We start from the raw sequence: 23,265 nt of genomic DNA, 5'->3' as shown, positions 1-23,265 counted from the left end.
AGGAGACTGATTTAGTAGCAAGTTCCATCAGTTCAACGAAAATTCGTTCAGGAAATTGTGGAGATTTTAAGGGGCCACGGTATAGATAGTCAGCACAAATACCAATGGTTTCATCCAAAGGTATATTAGTAAAAAGACTATTAATGTCAAAGGAAGCCAAGAACTCGGTATTTTTAGATAAAGGTAATTTTTGTATCTGAGATACGAATTGAAAAGAATCAGAGATACAATGGACCGAATAAAAAGAAAGCACAGGTTTAAGAAGATCAACCAGCCATTTACCAAGTTCGTGTTGTGCAGAACCCAGCATAGATAAAATGGGTCGCAAAGGAATGTTGGGTTTATGGACCTTGGGTAAACCGTACATTCTAGGCCTTTGAGAGCCGATGGGTCGGATTCTATCATAAATCTCCTTAGAAATAAATCCGCTTTTATGAAGTTGAAGAAATCTTTTCTGGATTTTTATTTCCATACGAAAAGTATCATCATGGCTTAAATCACCCAAACGGAGAAATTTACTTTTATCGTCCAAGATTTGTAACATTTTGGAGATATAATCCGTTTTGTTAAGTATAACAACGCCCGAGCCTTTATCCGGGCGAGAAAGATAAATGTCGGGATTAGACCTAATTAATTTTGCCGCTTCAAAATGATTTTTCTGCCAAACAAAATCACTAGATTTAGTATTTATGGCAGAAAACCTCCGACCTAATTCGCCCAACTGAATTTTAACACTAGTTAATTCATCAGTAGACATAGGCGAATGGTGTTTTAATTGAGTATACAATAATTCAATTTCACTAAATACTGAGATTTTATCAACAGAAGGGGGAGGAATGCAAAATTGTAAGCCAGCAGATAAAACAAATTCTTCTGTATTGGACAAAACATGAGAAGAATAATTGAATATATGTTTATCCAAATTTGTTATAATCCCAAACTTCTTAGTAATTCAATTTTTTAAATATTTATCATAAGAAGAAGTACATTTAATACGGGTAAAATTATCGCCGATGGATAAAAACCTAGAAAAACGGAGTTTATCAAAGAAAGATAGTTCTTTCCAAACCATGGCCCAAAGTAAAAGGGGTTTACTACACAGACATATATATATATATATATATATATATATATATATATATATATATATATATATATATATATACTAGCAAAAGTACCCGTAGTTTACCGAGTTCAAAAACAGCTTACAGAAAATGGCCTCTGATTTATGGAAGTATGATAGGTTATGAAAAGGAAGGGTTGTAAAGAGATAGCTTCGAATTTGGGGTTATCAAATCCAAAGCAAAATATGATGAAAGTAGAAATAAAATAGTTAAACCCCATAATTTATTATACCATACCTGTTCACACTGAAACACTTATCACAATATTCTGTGGATCTATATTAAAAAAAAACTTGTTACACTTTGTGACATATTTCCATTCTATGGAGGTCAGGTGCGAACGAACATCCCATAATTTTATTATACCATATTTCTTCAAACGTAAACATAATTATCAAAGTATACTTACGCAGATAGATATGAAAAGACTTTATTAAAGTTTGTGCCTATGTCCATTCTATGGAGGCCAGGTGCGAACGCAGATCCCAAAATTTTATCATACCATCCCTATTGCCGTGAAAACATACTTATCAAAGTATTCTTATGTACATCTATATCAAAAACACTTGTAAACGTTTTTTTGTTATTTTTAAATTTTTTATTTCCATATTTTGTGGGCCAGGCGCGAACGCAGACCCCACAATTTTAATGAACCACCGTTCTTCCATATTAAACATACCCATTCTTGTGTCTCGATACATCTTCTATCATTATATATAATCAGTTTTTTAAAATAGTCAACCATATAGGAGCCTATTCGTGACCAGAAACACACACACACACACACACACACAGAGATTCATTTATATATATATATATATATATATATATATATATATATATATATATATATATATATATATATATATATATATATATATAAATTTTTTTTTACACAGTGATCACCACTTATCAAGGCCCGGAATCCACTCAGGGATAAGGGTTATTGCAAGTACATTACGTTAATGTGGAGATTTGATGAAGTGTTTAATTAAGGGGGCGGTTCATTAGAAATTTGTTAACATTGGACTCGAAGACATCCAAGTTGTAGTCCGGAGGGAAGCAGGCAGACGGAACAGAGTTCCACAGGTGTGCAGTTCTAAGAAAGAAGCTTGTTTTCATGGAATCCGCGTTTTGATTTAGGCACAGATATAGAGTGGGGGAAATTTTTGACAGTGGATTCAGCTAGACGGGTGTTTTTCGTGAAAGATTGGCGAGGGGGGACCAGAGATTGGAGTTCAGACGAGCACCTGCCATGAAAATAACGATATATATATATTATTTAAACTACACCACGGGATCACTCGAAATTTATCAGCTATTAATCTATGGTCGCAAAAACTGACAATTCTAGTATGAACATTACTTTTATAAAATCTCAAGTGTCTCACATTTACAACATTAAACTTCGCACCCCAAAAAGCATTAATCTTTCAAATATACCCGGCCATTTCTTAAGTGATCTTAGCTAAAGTTATGTCCATTGCAGATCATCATCTATGTACTACATAAAACATGCAACCTTACATATTTTCATAAGATTTTTAAACCTTTGCTAGAAATCCGTTTAGAAGTCAAAAATTTGAAACAAAATCAGACAAGTTAGAAATTAGTGATAGATTACAAATGGATCACAAAGGCGCAACTTCCAACGCATAATAAGATTTGTGAAGTAATTCATTCGTTCCATTCCAAATATTGTTTTTCAGATGATGCAGAATTCATCGGGTGGATAAAGAACTATATCATATATCACGTTCAATTTATTTATTTCGCTCTAAACAAGGCACTCCAGACAAGACATGAAGCAACTTTGTGTAAGAAACTAATCCTAACAATAAAAAGCGAGATTAATTTAAAACTATTGCAGAAAAATACATGACTAATAGAAAGATAGTAAAATGGTTTATTCATAGAGGTAATAGCAGAGTTTCGGCTTCAGACAGTTACAAAATCTCCATTAGTAATAAATATGCAACATGGGACTCATAGTATAAAAATAATTAAAATAATACAATTAAACTTACCCCATGAATTTAAAGTTACAGTGTAATCTGGATATAAGATACGTCTTTTCCGGACACTAAATCTCTCTTATATCCGGGTTCAATGTAAATTACCACAGGTTCTTATTTGGGACCAGAGATAATTTCTCTTAGATCCGTTTTTCTTATATTGGGGTTTCTTATATCTGGGTTAAACTGAATTATATGAGTGGGGTTAGCATTAACCCGAAAATGATTGATACGCTATAAATTAAAACTGCCTACCTGTTCAGCTTTGGCGGAGGTATATACTCCACCGAGCACCATTCCATTTTTCCTTTACTTCTTTTTTTCAAACCTAATTTCAAAAATGTTATTCAATATCAATTCAAAAGTTTTTAACATTTAGGCTAATGGTTTCCTTGCTGTGAAGTATGTCCTTTATTGCTCCTGACATTCGTTTTTTTTTTTCTTTAAGAAAACATATCTTCGCTTGAAATAGTTTGTTATGTTATGAAATACTTTGCCTTCTGCACAATTTACCAAACAAATTTATCGTACATCAACATATTTTCATATATCAACGATTTGATCGTCACATAGTTCAGTTTTTCATCTTTCTTTACCCCCCCTTTTTTTTAAATCTAAATATATCTTAACATTTGGTCTTTTATGTCCACAGCAATTTTTATCCAAATATTTGCCTTACTTTGTCGCTGTTCTATGTTAATTCTAGAACCATCAACAAGTTTTACTCATAAGATAACCCCATGAAGTGGGTTACTTGAATCAAATAAGCAACAATATAAACTATTCGTATAATGGAACATAAGTGTCTGTGTAACAAAGTTGTAACGATATAACGAGATTGGTTCTAATGTTTTAACGAAGGTTGTGGCATTCTTTCAATATATATAAAGTTAGATATGTAAGCGGTAATCCCATAAAAGAAATGAACAAATCCTAATGAATTTGGAAATATAATTTATATATAATACAGTGAATAAGATAGCTTATTATTATTTTGGAAATGTTATCATTTGGAATATATATATATATATATATATATATATATATATATGATTTTCAGAATGTGAGAGATTGTATATAATAAATTCCACAGCCAAACAACGTCGCAGCCCACAAGAGCCATGGCAGTCAACGAACCGGAATTCCAAGACTCTTCCGGTTCGTTGACTGTCATGGTTCTTGTTTACTGTGGAATTTATTATATATATATATATATATATATATATATATATATATATATATATATATATTAGAACCCCGGGATACAGCATTAAAAATTAGTAACAAATACAGTACAGTGTATATGTATTGTAAATAACACCGTAAGGCGGGGAAAATACAGTAATCAGGACCCGAAAAACATCGTATTCCACATAGTAACCGTAGAAAACCGTATCCGAGGGCCACGGTACTCCGCGCTTCTACTATATATATATATATATATATATATATATATATATATATATATATAGGAAATTTATTACTGTGAGTCCAGAATGAGTTTACAAATTGTTTCAGCTAGAGGAAAATCCTCAAAGAGGAAAAATCCGACTAGCATCGTCAGAATTCATAGATGGACAAATGGTTTGTTTATTTATGAATTCTGACGATGCTAGTCGGATTTTTCCTCTTTGAGGATTTTCCTCTAGCTGAAACAATTTGTAAACTCATTCTGGACTCACAGTAATAAATTTCCTATATACTGCTCTGACTACACATTGAGCACTCTAGTCCGTTTTTTTCACCACTGGTAAATATATATATATATATAAAAAATATAAAAAATATATAAAAAATATAAAAAATATAACACGGAAATTACATAATTGTCGATGCAATAATTTATTTCAACCTTATGGTATTTTCAAGCATCTAAATCAGACAATTACATAAGGTTGAAATAAATTATTGCATCGACAATTATGTAATTTCCGTGTTATATTTTTTATCTTATTGCTCTGTTTACCACATTGAGCTCTCATACCCGGATTTCCTCTGGAATTATTTCATTATAACACTATATATATATATATATATATGTGTGTGTGTGTGTGTGTGTACATATAGAAAATATATATATATATATATATATATATAATGGAAATACATTTCCGACGAGATAGAGAGATAAAAGGAACAAACCAAGTCACACGTCAATAAACGTTTCCTCTTTATTGTAAGACTTCTTCTGGATGATTGAATTGAAGAAAAATACCATACCTTCTTCAATTCATTCATCTAGAAGAAGTCGTACAATAAAGACAGAACGTTGATGGACATGTGACTTGGGTTATTCCTTTTTTATAGTTCTATATTATATATAGATTTATATATATATATATATATATGTATTCAATTCTAATTTTTTATGAACCTATCATTGTGAATTTGGAATATACATTTTCTCAGCAACTCTAAAAATTCTTTATTGATTCTTTTTTTTTTATCTAACTTGTTTTAAGATTTTTGTGGGGTGAGTGCAACTCCATATATAGTAAAGTAATTTTAAATCATTCGCCCATGTTATTTAACATGGGCGCATGATTAAAAAAACTTTACTATATATGGAGTTGCACTTACCCCACAAAAAAACTTAAAACAAGTTAGATAAAAAAAGAATCAATAAAGAAAAATTATTCTACATTAAATGTAAAGTTACATGAAGTGTCATACTATATACATTCTCCACCACAAAGTGTTAGGAAGTGAAAAAGGGAAAAGAATAACAAAAGGAGGAAATGGTTGATTGAGCAGGAATAGGGAGTAAGGCTAGTAGAAAGACAATGAGTCGTAGTCCATGAATGTACACAAAGAAATCTGAAATGGGATTGTTAATAAAGGTATGGCAGTAACTCTGACAAATCACGGGAGTTGAATACATTTATAGTTAATTTACGAACGATTTTAGAGGTGTAAATGAGTTTTGCAATAGTTTACAGCAGTTAGGGACAATTTACAGACGGTTTTGAGTTTGTGACAATTGAGGACAGTTTCCAATTTGGGACACGTTGTTACTCAAAGCAGGTAGTGACATAAATTGATCTAATGACCGAGGAAGATAGTCTCGACAGACGACTTAATTGTGGACATTAACATTTATAAGTTCTTTGCCAGCGACGGTGTCACACACGTACCAGGAGCCCAACTGATATCTACGAAATGTGTCAGAGTTGTTTTCGTTTCTATCGAGTTAAAATATTTTTTTATACTTGTACCCCAGCGCTTGCTATTGGCAATCGCCAGTGTGTGAGAGAATACAAGACAGAACGAGAAGAGAACATAACACCCTTATCCTAACCACGACAACTGCATTTGGGTCAGTGACTGTTGTTAAAAGGGAGTAGTACAGTTTAAAACTATGGCGCAGGCGCATGTGCCTCAATGTGCTTCGTTTTTAAAATAAATATTTTATTTGGAAATATTTTTTAATTAGTTTATTTACCATATTTCTAATTGGAATGTTTAAACATTTTTTTTACCTAAATGCAAGCGGTCGAAAATAATAAGAGACTGTTTTCTTTTTGTTAAACACCGCTTGTAAATTTCCGATTTAAAACCGGAAGATGTCACCAATAGTACTGTGTCTTTTGTACCAACTAATCATATGAAGCCGACTAGGTTCGAACTTGGCACACGAAAATCGTCAACCTACCTCGACATCCTCTTCTCCACCGCCACCTCGCCAAAATGACATAATATTTTAAAAATATTCGAACATGTAATGCCGGAAGGGCCACTTCCTATTTGGGTGAACATCGGATCTAGAATCTTAATTTCATTAATTATCGTCTGAGGATAATTTCATTAATTATAGCCTGGAAGGTCCTGTTGCGTATCTGCATTATATTATCTCAAATAATTTTACTGTCCTTACACAGATAATCTGTCTAATTACAGCCGGATAGAATATTTAGCGGATCTAGTATTGCAAAGAGTATTTTAATCGTAAGACAAAAAGAAATAAACAAACCATTTGTCTATACGCACACATTACATTATTAATGCAAGAGTTTATAATACGCACATTATGTAAAATGTATTAAATGTTGATAGTATAAACATGTTGATACAACAGTTCTCGTTAAATCACTGATTAAGCGACGAGCCTGAACAGTACTATTTGTAAATACCAAGAGCTATATCTATTCAGGAAAGCGGACATGTATAATACAACAGGGAGATGACTGCTCCTGCCTTGCACATTTCCAGATCATTCTTGGGCTAAATGTAGCACCTGTCAACTCTCTGATTGCAATATTGTCGTCGATATATTTTATGCTTCGCATTATTACAAAATGCCATAGTATATACACTCTGATAACCGTGGTTTTAGAAATTAAACAACAACTTGTTAAATCAACAAAGTTTTCTTTACATTACAGTGATAATATAACAAGCGAGAGAGTTTTGATCAGTATGGGGTGGTGTGTTGCGTTAAAGCGACAACAGAAGTGTGTGGGTCATCCTTTCTCTTCTGCCTGAATCTGTTTTTGTTTTGACTTGACTTATATTAATATTAACCCACATTCTTTGATCGAGATCTAATTGTTCGCTTATGTTGACTTTGGATTTAAAATACTTTCAATCCAAAATATTATTTCCTGATCTTGATTGAAATGTATCGTTTACTTTATCTCCAGCAATTCGATTTACAGCTGGTTTATCTAAATTCCAATGACACTGGCGTTGTCCGTCACTTATGTAACATGATATTCTCTAGGGTTACTGCTCAGGCATTGGATGGAATTCTTAAGCTATGGTGAATGCAATAAACCTATGAAGGGGGATTTCTGTTGAAAGACAAAAACGGACAGAGAGAGCACGTTGATTCTGTACGGCAATCATCTAGTAGTTGTGTCACAAATAAAACACATGCTTCAAATTAATCATAAGCCAACACAGAAGTAGTAAGACTCAGAAAGCTGTTATGACAATGTTCATATCAATGCGCAATCTGATCTAATTAGAAATAGCGAAAAATAATAATAATGTAATATATAATGTAAATGTTGTGGTAGTTTATTTTTAAGGCGCACTACTCTTTACACACACACATACACACACACACGCATAAAAAGATGTAATGCCTGGGAAGATAGGTTCATGACAACTGAATACATTACTGCACTACCACTCCCTAAAATGAAAGATTAAATCTCTAGTTTACTTAGAGTGTTGCTAGTAAACTAATGCGTGACTATTTATTAAGGATTTTTTTTTCTTACACAGTGATCACCACTTATCAAGGCCCGGAAGCCACTCAGGGATAAGGGTTATTGCAAGTACATTACGTTAGTGTGGGGATTTAATGAAGTGTTTAATTAAGGGGGCGGTTCATTAGGAATTTGTTAACATTGGACTTGAAGACATCCAAGTTGTAGTCCGGTGGGAAGCAGGCAGACGGAACAGAGTTCCACAGGCGTGCAGTTCTAAGAAAGAAGCTTTGTTCATGGAATCCGCGTTTTGATTTAGGCACAGATATAGAGTGGGGGAAATTTTTCACAGTGGATTCAGCTAGACGGGTGTTTTTCGTGAAAGACTGGCGAGGGGGGACCAGAGATTGGAGTTCAGACGAGCACCTGCCATGGAAATAACGATAAAACAAGGATAGGCTCGCAACGTCTCTTCTGTGGGAGAGAGGTTGCAGGGTAGAGAAAAGGGCATCCCCCACTAAGCCACGATGAAAGCAATGCAGAAAACTGGAACAGTGAAAGGAACTATGAACAAAAACAAACAACCGAAGAAAATATTTAGGTTACGAATTTTCAAATAATATATTTTCCAAAAAGATCTCTCACTTATTCAACTAGTAAATATTTAAAAAGTAAAACAACGAAATAAAGCTGAAAATGCAACATCGCCTGGACAACACCGGATAGATACAATAGTTTCTAATATCATATTTCGCATTTGGGAATGACTGTCACATGTGATGCGAATCATGTCTCCTGTCAAGCTTAAGTATAATAAAAAAATAATTTATAGATGATATGACAGTCAGGCTCGGTCTGAGTTTTTTTAAAAATTCATTTAAGATTACACAGAACGTTGATTTTCTTTTCAGTGTGTTTTTTTTTTTGCCATTTTTAATTATATACAGCATTTAGATTTTCAAGAGCATTTTATAATCACCCAGGTGAGCTAATATGTTTTCATGAGATAGATCATGCAAATACATTGACAAACTTTTGTACTAGAATAAGTATATAAACATGAGTTAAATTAAAATCAGTCAATCAAACAAACAAAACTGCACGCAGTAAAGGTAGAAGGGAATGAATTCTTCGACGTTTGGCTGAGAACAAAGGAGCAAAGTTAAATATATTGTCTTACGGAATGTTTGAATCTTGTAATTTTTTTTAGGTATTCCTTCGACACAGCGAGCAAGCTTACGGGTCTTTGTTGGTAACTGATGCAGTATGGCTACGAGAATTTTTCGTCCATCTCAAGCCCTTTCGATCATCGTAATCATCACCAGGATTTGGATGTTTTTGTCAATGAAGGTATTAGTTTTCTATCTTGTATTTTAACTTTATTGCTATATATATATATATATATATATATATATATATATATATATATACTTATGAATCAATTAATATGTAAATATGTATGCATGCATATATATATATGTATATCTAAATATATATATACACACACATGCCGTATATTTCGGCGTATAAGACGACACTTGAAGTTAGAAAAATCATATTTAAAAACCAATATTTCATAAGATACCGGGTGTTGCAATGTCTAGACTAAACAAGCATGGTTTCGTGATTTAGCAGTCGTCCTATACAACCGATATATGATAAATTCATTAAAATTTGTTCCAATTTTGAACCTCGTCTTATCTGACGATCGCCTTTATATATATATATATATATAGTTATTGAAATCTGGAATGTGGTTATGTCATGGAGTGAAGCACTAATCAATCATATCAAGCCCAATCCCGTGAAGATGGTTTCAAAGGACATTTAAGATAAAAACCGAAACGAAAAATCTCATAAAAACATTAGGAATCATATCTTTGGTCTACATTCTCAATAAAAAGATTGAGATAAAAATAAATAATGAAAAACATCGAAACTATGCGTTTCAAAGATTTTATACGAGTGTAGCAAAGGAAGTGGGGTGGCTGGAAAGAACTAGAGCGTGTTTGAAAGCCGTATAAATATGTTGATGATGACTAATTCGAATATATTTATAGCGTGTAAAAGGGGCGGGTTTAGCACGAAACCATACGTAACGACACTTAACGGCAAGGTGTTTTTTAAAAAATTGATTTGGTCTAAAATTACATTATTTTCATGAAATAATCAAAATCCATTTATATTCACATATTGTATATATATATATATATATATATATATATATATATATATATTTGGTAAAATATATTTCTTTGTGTATACCAACTGTTTTTGTTCAGAAGCTAAATGAAGGTTAAATATAACAGAGCATATCTAAAATAATAACAGTATAGTTACATTTCAAGATCCAATTATTTATTTTTCATGCAAACCAGCTCCGCCAGTATGTTAAAGTTTCGATACGTTTTTTACAGATCCGTTCCGTTATGCAGACACCAACGGTTGTTAATATTATGCTAGTACCGTCTCTTTTCGTATATATACTCTTCAGAAAACAAATTAGAAATTATTTGCTTAGATGGAAAAATACATTATAAAATAATATAGTTATGCAAAAGAAAAAAGTTCAACGACTACAAAAGGCATTTGTTTCGAAACGGATCTGTAAAAAAATGTACTAAAATTTTAACTTGCTGGTGGAGGGGCTGTTTTGCATGAAAAATACATATTTAGATCCTGAAATGTAAATTTACTGTTTTACATCCTAACTGTAATCTCTGAACGTATATACATTCACTGGACAAAGCGGGGGAGGGTACAGCGGTAGCTCTAGATATATCTAAGGCTTTTGACAGGGTATGGCATGAAAATCTTCTCAGGAAAATCAGATCATATGGTATCACTGGAAGAATACTTAACATAATTAAATCCTTCTTAGATAAGAGAAAAATCCAGGTTGTCCTCGAAGGTCGTACATCTAAACAATATGATATAAATGCGATAGTGCCTCAAGAGTCTATCCTGGGACCTTTATTATTCTTAATATTCATAAATGTCCTCCCTGAGAAAATTTTCTGTGAGATGGGTATATATGCTGATGACACCACGCTCTATTACAGACACGACAGGAAAACAAATGAACACATACCTAAAGAAATGGCAGACACACTAGAGTATGACTTGCAATCTGTAGTGGAATGGAGACAAAAATGGATGGTCACATTCAATGCTGCCAAGATTAAACTTGTTTCCTTCAATAATTACAAGAAACCTTCTCTACCACCAATAGCAACGGCCAATGGCTCTTGATCTAGAAAGTACATATTTTAAACTCCTTCACAGGAAACAGGAGTTGGAACAATTACATTGTGAGTATTGCCAGGACCGCTGCGAAGAAGGTAGTTCGCTCTACTGTGCTAAAAAGCCCGAAAGTATCCTGTACCTCTATAAGACCACCATTCGCCCATGTATGGAATATTGTCATATTTGGGCTGATGCATCTGCTACTAGTCCCTCGCTCCTAGACAAGGTTCAAAAGAGAGTCTCCAACATTATAGGTCCTGAACTGTCATCTAAGCTTCAACTTCTATCCCATCGACGAAATGTTGCATCCCTCTCCCTGTTCTACAAGTACTTTAACGGTGAATGCTCTGACGAACTGCAAGCACTTGTACCTCTCGACGTAAATACCCCCGACAAACCCAACAAGCAACTAAATCCCACTCCTTCACAGTAGAGATCCCTCGATGTAAGAGAGACTTCTACTCCAGTAGTTTCTTCCCCAGAATCGTTAGACTTTGGGATTCCCTTCCGGGTCCCTGCTTCCCCAACTGTACTGACATGCAGAAGTTCATGTGTAACGTAAACCGACATCTTGCTGCCCAACTCTTAACATAGTACCCCTGTAGCTTATGTCCCTGATAGTAGCCCCCTACATCAAAGTGGCAACGTGCCTTTTTTGGGTGAAAATGTAATAATATATATATATATATATATATATATATATATATACACGAAGTATTGTTCCTGATATTCATAAATGGCCTCCCTGATAAAATTGTTTCGGAGATGGGTATATTTGCCAATGATACCACCCTCTATAACAGGCATGAGGGGAAATAGATGAACACATATCTAAGGAAATGGCAGAATCACTAGAGGATGGCCTCCAATCTGTAGTGAAATGGGAACAAAAATGGATGGTCACATTCAATGCTGGCAAAACTAAGCTTGTTTCCTTCAATAACTACAAGAAACATTTCTACCACCAATAGCAATGGTTAAGAATACACTGCCTGAAAGTACTTCCTTTAAACTCCTCGGTCTAACGTTTACAGTGAACATAAACTGGAATATATACATTGAGAGCATTGCCAAGGCTGATGCAAAAGAGGTGGCCTCTCTCTACCGTATCAGAAAATTATCCCGTACCTCTATAAGGCCACCAGTCGCCCATGTATGGAGTATTGCTGTCACATTTGGCTGGTGCATCTGCTGCTTGTCTCTCACTCCTGGACAGGGTTCAAAAGAGTCGCCAACCTGAACTGTCATCTAAGCTTCAGTCTCTGTCCCATCGACGAGATGTTGCATTCATCTGCCTTTTCTACAAATACTTTAATGGTGGCTGCTCTGACGAATTGCAAGCACTTGTACCTCCTTGACGTGACTACCCCCGACGGACCCGACAAGCAGCTAAGTTCCACCCCTTTACAGTAGAGGTCCCTAGGTGTAAGAAAGCCTTTGATTCCAATAGTTTCTTCCTGCTTTCCCAACTGTACTGATATGCAAAAGTTCAAGTGTAATGTGAACAAATATCTTTCTATTCATCTCCCTTCATAATACCCTCGCAAATTGTCCCCAATAGTAGCCCCCTACTTAAAAGTGGCACTTGCCTTGTTTGGGGTGAAGATTGAATAAAAAAAAAGTTAAAGGTATTCAGGAGATAATACTCATGAATTAAAAAGAGTGCTCAAAGAAAAAAAAAGAGCAAAATTTAATATTTTATTTATATATTTTTATTTATATTTTTTTATATAGACAAATATTACATAGTTGCTACAATAAACATGCTAATGTTTATGCCATATGATTTGCAAGAAACCAAAAGTCACTCGTCAGGCGACGTAATAAAGTTTATTTGCCACCGAAACCATCTTCGGTACCAAATAAACTTTATTGAGAACCAGATGCCTTCGATGACAAATAAAATTTATTACGTCGCCTGATGAGTGACTTTTGTTTTTTTTTTGCAAATCAATTGTCCGAAATATTAGCATGTTCAGTCTAGCGACTATGTAATATTTTTCTATATAAATAAAAATATTATATATATATATATATATATATATATATATATATATATATGTGTGTGTGTGTGTGTGTGTGTACCTGTGACCCACAACAACCACTATGACTGTATTCCACTGATTCTATCAACGATTCATGATCTTTGATATTTTTTACAACATTATTCTTATATAAATAATCAGTCGTTTTATTTCTTTTTATTATTGTGTACTTACTAGTAGCACTCTCAAAGTAAAAAACCGTCAATATTAAAAAAAAACGTGGTGTTTCCTGAGGTCTGAGTGACAATAAATCCCTCTAGATTTCCAGCACTCTCTACCCTTTTTATAACATAGTATAAGGATGGAGTATATGTAACATAATACAAGTTTACACACGTGTTAACATGTAGACACTCGGGACCCAACACGTTGTAGCAGAGTACGTCGCAAGAAAGAGAAGACAAGTAATAATGCGACTCATTTTTTCCCGCTGTTAACAATATTTATTTCTGAATACTTTCTCGATTAAAACCTAATCGTGCCCCTTCTTTCTGACCTCTGGCCTCTCGAACGTGATAATCCGTCTGTACTCGCGTTCATATTATAGTCTTCATCATTTTTCTTACCGTGGCGTTGCTTTACACACGGTTGGGCCGTTAGATTCTGATGATTATTGCAAATACTTTGCATTATCTTAACGGCTTATCATTGTTTTCTCGCTGGAAACGGCCATTAGCCATTTTTGGAATTTGCGTGACAAGAAGCCTTCTCAAAAGTCTAATACTCTTCCCACAATTCCAATGGAGGTCTTGCTAATGCTCTTGCTTTCCGGCTTCCTTAACCTTTCATGACTTTATCATGTGATACAAGCCTAGGCTGGCGCAATCACTTTATTATTACTATTTTTTCGCTCCGGTTGCATATTTTTGATAGCCTGGGATGATATGATGGCAAATTCATATATACTACACTGCCCCCCCCCCAAATCAAAAGATCAGGTAATGATGGAGAGGATGATATGACCAAGTACCCTTCCATAATAGTGGAGGAGTGGATGCCTAGGAGTATGATATGACAACAGAATAAATAATAAACTATCTCATCCTTAATGGGATGAAGATAATCATGGAATGATGGTATAATGAAGAACGCACATATACCATGTTGCCCCCTTAACAAGGAGGTAATTCCTGTGAGGAACGCTTCATAAATGGGAAAGTAATGCGTGCGATCATGGTATGATAGTATGGGAGAAAATATTACACTACCCCCCTCCCCTACAAACACAAAAAGAGAAGACTGTTACTGGGAAGATGGTCTCATGAGTTTGGTAAAACTAAGTTTAGTTTGGTTCGTATTGTGTAGAAGAATGAAAAATATTTTTTTTAAATATTTCTATTATAAAAATGTTATTAATAATTAAACAAATTGTAGAAAACAGATTATTATTTGCATATGGGAAGGTGGAGCTGTTCAATGAACCATTTCCTGCTTTGACGAGGTTCACAACCGGCTTCAGAACCTTGTCGGTTATGTCCCTCGCCTCCATGCAACTTCTTTCTCACAGAAGAGGCGTTGCTAGTCTGTCTATCGTTATTTTTTTATAGCAAATACTTGACTAAGACCCCTCCCCCGCAAAACATTCACAATAAACATTCGCTACAACCAGCCAACAAGTTCCTCTACTCTCTACCCATGCCTAAAACTAAATGCAATAGTTTCTTTCCTAGAACTGCCCACTTGTGGAACTCTGTACCGTTGACCTGCTTTTCAGCTGACTACAACATTGTCGTTTTTAAGTCAAGAGCCGCCCCTTTAAATGATCAAATGCTACCCCATTTCCGACACTACCGATCACTACACTGTTGTCTCACTGATCATTATGCACCCATTAATTCCTATCCTCGAGTAGCCTTCAGGCCTTGATAAGTATAGACTCCCTTGTAAAAATAAAAATAATTTTGTTAAAAATGTTAAGAATGCGGGATATTTTGAGGATTAAGAAATTTCAGATATAGTCGTCATGACTAGGGCTATGACAACAGCATATTCTTTTCATTGTTTTGACTCTCGAGTATATATCCGACACAGTTAATCAACCAAGGACCACATCACTCGATATAAAAGCATATAAGATATCAACGGATACACACTCGAGAGTCAAAACAATTTAAAAAAATATGCTGTTGTCCTAGCCCTAATTACAACCAATATTTTCAAATGGTATTTTCTTGCAGTTTCCTACTTTCACTCGATTATCTGAGTTAATTTCTCGAATGCATTCCTGGTGTGTTCTCCTTCAATTCCTGTAGAGTTTTACGTTTATTGATACAAAGTTTTTCTTTTTTTATGACAACAGAATATTCTCATCATTGTTTGGACTCTCGACTATATGCCAGACACGGTTGTGAAAATGACACTCAAGATGAGAACAGTAGTCCAAAGAATCCAAATAATACGAATAATCATTCCTCATCTTAAAAAAAATCAGAAACGTAATATATTTACATGATTGTGAAAAATGTACACTTCTGTTGAATAAGTGATTATACCCAAGATTCTCCGCTTTTGTAACTTCCGGTTGATACACTGCAGGCGTGACGTCAGCAACAAACAAGGTCTTTTCACTTCTGATTAATGATTACAATTCTCTCAGATAACGTGATCACAACCGATTTCCTTATGTTAAGAATGACTTTCTTGTCCGTTTGATCATGCGTAATTATTCAGCTAAATGGTAATCAGTATGGCTATGACAACAGCATATTCTTTTCATTGTTTTAACCCGTATATACTCGATACAGACACTGTTAATCAACCAAGTACCACACCACTCTATATAAAAGCACATAAGATATCAACGGATACACACTCGAGAGTCAAACAATGAAAAGAATATGCTGTTGTCCTAGCTCTAGTCATGACAAACTCGGAATTTTTAATTCTACTGTTGAAGAGAAACAGTTGGCAACGTTTTCTCATAAGGAGAAATACCCCCTCGCCCCACAAAAAAAAAAGAAAAAGAAAGAAAAGAAATGCCCACTTACTGTACATGCAACCTTTTTCGGCATTCAGTTGCGACCAGCCGTGACAGCATTTGTACTTTGTCCGATATTTAGGCTGAAATGTTTCTCGATATGTTGTGTAATAATGCGTCCTGAAATACAAAAACCGGAATCAGTCAAAAAAAAAAAGTGGCACATTTGTTTTGGGATTTTGTTTTCTTTAATAACAAACTTTCTGTTCTTTCTGATGCTACACTTCGCCTTTTCTGTGCTCGGTCAGTGGAGGAGAAATCCTTCATGACAGAGAAAATGTTTTATTCCCATCCAGGGAGTCCCTTTTTGGGGAGCTGGATTTTCTCCATATTAAAAATTGACCTTATGTCTAACTCCTCCCTCGAGTAAATAGGAACACACTTACAAAAGAAACACGAAATAATCACATACATCTCTATATGTAAAAAGTTAACGATTTTGACATATTTCGAGTAGAAAAAATAATTATAAGTAAGAAATAACATTAATTGGTCCCCCAATTAAAGGAGGGTGGACATGTAAATTCACGCTTGTCCGTCCGTCCGTCCGTCCGTTCGGCTTCCGCACATTTTTCAATAATTACGCCTTGGAATTTTTGGAAATTTTGCACAAACATTAAATATGATATGAGTAAAATAGTAAAAGAACGGATTTTCCGGGAAAACTTCAGTTGCCCCCCCCCTCGTGTTAAAATGGCTAAAATTAATACCTTTGTGCTTATTAAAAAAATTGATACCTTGGATTTTTATAAAACTTTCTGAAAAGTTGTAACTATATAATTTTGTTCGTCTATACTTCGCGATAATTCTTGGATGTGATCCAGGGGCTTTGTTAGGGTTAATAAAAACACTCCATTTTTGGAACTATTTTACCATATATGTCCAAAATTTTCTGTGTATGTCTATTTAGCAGTTTTGCATGGTGCTGAACTCAAATTTAAATATGTTAAGACTTTGGCAACTTTTGGGGCTAAATGTAGTGGGGGGGGCAAATTATGGACTTAGTCATTTCTTTTTTTGCATGGTACAGAATTCAAATCTACATATGTTTAAACCTAAAACTGCACAGTTTGTTAATTTTCACCAGGATTTGACGTCCCCTGGGGATTTTTGGGACTAAATGGGGAGGGGTCAAATGCTGAACTTAGTCATTTTATTTTATGCCTCGTTGATCATGCATGCTTCACTTGTATTATAGAGTTTTATGGCGTTTGCTTATGTTTTATCGCGTTTTCTAATGTTTTATCGCGTTTTCTAATGTTTTATCGCGTTTTCTAATGTTTTATCGCGTTTTCTAACGTTGAAAACTTAAATCCAGGGAACGTAACAGCAGTCTCTGACTAACAAAATAATTGTAGTCAGCCATTTCAAAATAGAAAATTGCGGAACATTTTTGGACTGTTTTTTCTTGTAAAAAATAATTCTAGCAGATTTTTTACTTTATGGTTTTTCATAATATTTGGAATTTTTACTAATTTCGACATGACATGTAAGTTCACAATAGTTTTTACCTAAACTCATTTTTTATAAAATCCTATTATGCTGCATAAGGTCTCTCCTATTTCTACTCTTAAAACCATATTATATTCTATGTTTATTTTTTTTTGTTATACGTATCAATTTTCAAGTTATTAATTAAAATGTTTTCACCAAAAATGCTAAGCGTTTATCCCCAATTGTTCATAAATTAAATAATAAAAGTTAAAAAATATTGCAAAAGAAAACAAGAAATGAAGCATGCAAATACATTGAATCGACAGTAATAAATAATTACTAGGGCTGTGACAACAGCATATTCTTTTCATTGTTTTGTCTCTCGAGTATATATCCGACACAGGCACAGTTAATCAACCGAGAGCCACATCACTCTATATAAAAGCGTATAAGACTCGAGAGTCAAAACAATGAAAAGAATATGCTGTTGTCCTAGCCCCAATAATAACTCATAAAAGTCGTTTCTTGTTCTGGCGTTTCCCGGTAAAAATAGAAGAAATCAAGAAACTCCTGTTATCACACTTGAATCCAATATTTATTTTATTCGATGTAATTTTTTGTTATGAGTATCAATTTTCAAGGTATTAAGTAAAATAATGTTTTCAGAAAACATTATTATAGTAGTTTATAAATAGTAGTTTCCGAAAAAAGTGAAACGTACAGACAAACGAAGACAAATGCATCGTTAATTCATGAGATGTTCTTTTGTCAAACAATATGCGAATTAGTTAAACTTGCTATTCGTTCACACCCATAGGATCAATCTATATATCTAGAAAAGTGAACGTGTCTGTGTGTGTCTGTGTATATTTTCCTAAGCAATAACTCTGCCAATTTTCAGTCTACAGACTCGAAATTTGATATACAGGGTACTGAGAGGAGGGGAATCTTTGTAATCGATTTTCGGCCAGAAATTCGACTGTTAAGGGGTCAAAGTTCAACGATTTGACCTTTGAGAACTCCTCCGATAATTTGAGGTCTAAACACTTGACATTTTAGATATAGGTTCCTTGGACATGGATCTCACTTAATAACTTGATTTGAGAGCAAAACAATAAATGTTAAGGGGGTCATAATAGGGGTCAAATTAAAAAAAAAATTAACTGCTTTTTTTTTTGCTCAACATACACCTCCAAACACCCGGGTAACGCACTGCTGAAATGCTAGTAAATAAGAAAGCTATCTTTTTTCTATTGTTTGAAGTTAGATTCGGCGTTTTAATCTCACTGTTAGTGCGAAAAATGACCCATCTTTATAAATACATAGATGAACAATTACTTGTGAGCCGCGTTCAACATTACAGCCTAAACGAATAAACACAGCGCGTTTTATAAAGAAAAAAAATATTGTAATGTGCGTTTTTCAAATTTATTTTTATGCGATAATGGTACATAGACACATTGTTCATTTATATCAAATTATTACTCATATTGAAACTCGTGGAAATTCCACGGTGCTTTCTAAATCCATATTTCTTATTCTTATGTTAAAAATAACATTCCTTTTGAAATAATAGGTTTCTATCAGAATCAATAATGTTTTCTTATTCCGCTGTTCACCAGTTAAACTAGAAGCTAAGTGGCTGAATATATCGAGGGAGCCTCTTTTTAATAGCTGTTGCAACAAGATATAGGGGAGGTCGCCAGTCCATTCCCTGAATTACTCCACTTGAACTCTTACAATGCTGAGTATTTAGCGGAGGGCATCAAGTATTAGTTTTTAAATCTTTGGTATGTCTCGACTGAGAATTGAACCCTGGTCTCCCGTCCCAAATGGCCTCGTCAAAATTATCCGCTAAATATTCTTTCAATAAATAAAACCTATATTCTATTCTTGCTTTATGATTCTTTGAAAGTAATACAGATTTTCTGTCTTCTTAATGTAAGAATAGTTAATAGTTAAATAATCTTCAAATAAAAAAAGGTCACTTTGTTTAAAGCATTTATTTTATACTAGCAGTTCAGCAAAGCTTTGCTAGGGCCCTATGTACTGCTCATAACTTTATGTGCATATGTATATATTTAAAAGTTTGACTTATGTTCAGGTAACCAACATCTAAAATTTCAAGTGTATAGACCCAAAATTGGCGGATGAGTTTGGTAGAGGCTGCAAAAGTAAACTCTTTCAACTTTGACCTCTTGGCAGCTAAATTTTTGCTCCAAAATTGATTAAAAGGCTTGCCGCATGTCTGATTACCCTTTATGTAAAATTTTACATGTTTACAACAAAAATTGGCTGAATAGTTTGCTAGAGACAGCAAGGTCCAATCTTTTGAATCCGCCCAAAAACCGATTAAAAAGCTTGCCCTATATCTGAATACACTTTATGTAAATTTTCAAATGTTTAGACTAAAAATTGGCTGAAAGGTCAAATTCTTTTAAACATTGATCCATATTTTGACCCCCTTAACATTTATAGTTTTGGGCTCAAATCAAGTTAAAAATTTTGATCCGTGTCCAAGGAACCTACATCTAAAATTTCAAGTGTTTAGACCGAAAATTGAAGGATGAGTTTGGTAGAGTTTTCAAAGGTCAAATCGTTGAACTTTGACCTCTTGACAGGCACATTTCTGGCCGAAAATCGATTAAAAAGATTTTTCCAAATCTCAATACGTCTCATATCAAATATCGAGCCTGTCGATTGAAAATTAACAGAGTAATTTGGTGGGGAAATATACACACACAAACAGACAATTTTACTTTCATAGATATATATATATATATATATAGATTGTACAATTTTAGTCGACAGGATGACAATCTTATTTTGGAACAATTCATTTTAAACACAGCTAAAGTCGGACTTGTGCAGTTTAGCGATATCAACTTAATCCCCAATTAGCAGGCTCATCCGTCGATTTCTTGTTTTCAATGTTTGTGAAGGTTGATAACGTAGACAGAAACATAAAATGCTGTAGCGAATTATTATATAAATTATTTTTGTGTTTATATGTTGTAGGCGAAGCGGCAACATAATCCAGTTTTACGATGGCAAAACAGATTTCCGGCATTCATTCATCGAAGAGGCAATTATTATTCTGAACGTTTTTCATATCGTCTAATTTCCATGGGAATGCAGTTATATTTGGAAATACAACTCGGCTTTATTAATAAAGGCACATTGGGAATTTATGAATAAAAGCGAGACATTTCCCAGGATTTGCCGTAAAAGTTGGTTTGTACACAATGGTTTGCCACATGCAGACAAATAGCCACGTGTTACTTTTAGGGTTGAATCGTTTGTATCACGTTTTGCGTTTGAATGGTGGCTGGGAGTTTCATATTTTGCTCAAAATAATCAATATGGAACACGTACATCAAATTCATTGCTAAGGTCGCTGGAAAAATGGTGGGATCATTCTACCGCTCCAGAAAATATCACACTGCTGATGCAATTCTCTACTTATATAAGAGCCAAGTACCACCATGACGAGGGACAAAAAAGAAAAAAATATATAAAATTCTGAGGATGGAGTCGATTTCCGAAATATTAATTTTTAACAAGTAAATGGTTGTTTATTTTTTCATAATATTGCGTTGAAATTTGATTTATATACGTATTTTATTATCTCTCTCTCTCTCTTTCTCTCTCTCATATATATATATATATATATATATATATATATATATATATATATATATATATATATATACACGAAAGTGCATTTTTACCTAAATGCGAGTTGGGAATAATTTTCCCTTTTACCAATTTGGTACCCTCAAAATGGAGAGCGGCATATATATTGTTTTTAAAATATAATTATAAACTGACATGTGTACCGTCATTTACGACTAATGAGAGTGGCTGAATCTTGCTATATTCAGCATTTCTCTTGAATCGTAGACGACGAAACACGTGTCAGTGGATAATCGTATTTTAAAAACAATAAGCAAATCACAAGGGGAAAAATTGCATGATATTGTGTATTTTTCAAAGGTATTACCATCCTGACAATTTTTAACTTTATGCTGTTCAAAAATAATCCAGATTGTCATTTCATCAGACCGACTGAAAAAAGATACAACGATCAATACGTATCTGAACAGATTTCCATCCTGTTATTAACGGTACTTCGCAATGTTTTTGTTTAGACCATTTTCTCATGGCTGAGGATTTTTTTGGGACGCCCTATTTTCGTATTTCTATTTTTTAGGATTAAAATTTCGGTAAATTGTTAATTATTATACTACCTGAGATCCAGGCGTGTTTCTGACCTAATTGGTTTTATTTTAATTATTTATTAATTTTTTAAAAAAGTTTTATTTGTTTTTCAAATACTGGACGACAAATTCTCGGTTAAATTTCATGTTACGCCTATGTTCTATTCACTCGCGAAAGTTTCGTATCTTAAATTTTTACAGATCGATTTTACTTAAAATTTTATTTGAATCAATTTACTTGGCTTAACTTTTATTGGTAGATGTACATTGCCATTGGTTGATATATTTTAAATATATTGAACTTTTCGATCATAAAAATATTTAATAAGATATATATATATATATATATATATATATATATATATATATACATAGAAAAATGACAAAAGACTATATTCCAAACTTAATGATGTTGACCATCTTATAATTTATTTCTTTAATTCAGTCGACATTTACGTTTCTTGACAGTATTTACAGCTTCTCGTCCATTTTTCGGATTTTAATAATGTCAAAACGCACTTTATTTCCTTTTGACGGATTGACTCTTGATATTTCTTCTGATGAGTTAAGGGTAAAATAGATTCACTAATTTATATAATAATTAAGTGATTTATTTTGTACTACGAAACAGATACTGTCAAGATTTGTAAATGTCAGCTAAATTAAAGGAATAAATTATAAGATGGCCAACATCATGAACTTTGGAACATAGTCTTTTGTCATTTATTCACTATATTTCTCTGTACTTACACTGAGCTTCTTAAATAAGGACTGGTATATATTATAAGAAAATAAAATATATTTCCACAAACACACACACGCATATATATATATATATATATATATATATATATATATATATATATATATATATACTCGGGTTTTTTTATATTCAAAAGTAATGGACTAATGAATTCAACGAGGTTGTTAGATAGTGCTCAATAAAAAGAGCTGATAATACTTGTTTATTGTTATATAAACATGCTCACATCCCGCTGCTACAAATAGCCACTTGTTTCAATCAAACAACAGATATCATCAGGCAGCGACT

General features: G+C 33.6%; 1 protein-coding gene across 2 annotated transcripts in view; it reads right to left on the bottom strand.

Moving 5' to 3' along the window:
* Window positions 1-23,265, bottom strand: part of LOC145246818 (uncharacterized) — a 583,451-nt gene that overhangs the window by 325,064 nt on the left and 235,122 nt on the right. For both annotated transcript variants that reach the window (XM_080108645.1, XM_080108646.1), the window contains exon 3: window positions 16,571-16,680. In XM_080108645.1, the coding sequence (XP_079964771.1) occupies window positions 16,571-16,680 (110 nt within the window). The remainder of the gene's footprint in view (window positions 1-16,570; window positions 16,681-23,265) is intronic.

The sequence above is a fragment of the Euprymna scolopes genome, chromosome 24 (assembly GCF_053919585.1).
Source record: "Euprymna scolopes isolate OS-2025 chromosome 24, ASM5391958v1, whole genome shotgun sequence".
Taxonomy (NCBI): domain Eukaryota; kingdom Metazoa; phylum Mollusca; class Cephalopoda; order Sepiida; family Sepiolidae; genus Euprymna; species Euprymna scolopes.
The sequence above is the reverse complement of the archived record's forward strand: the minus strand, read 5'-3'. Positions and strand labels throughout refer to the sequence as shown.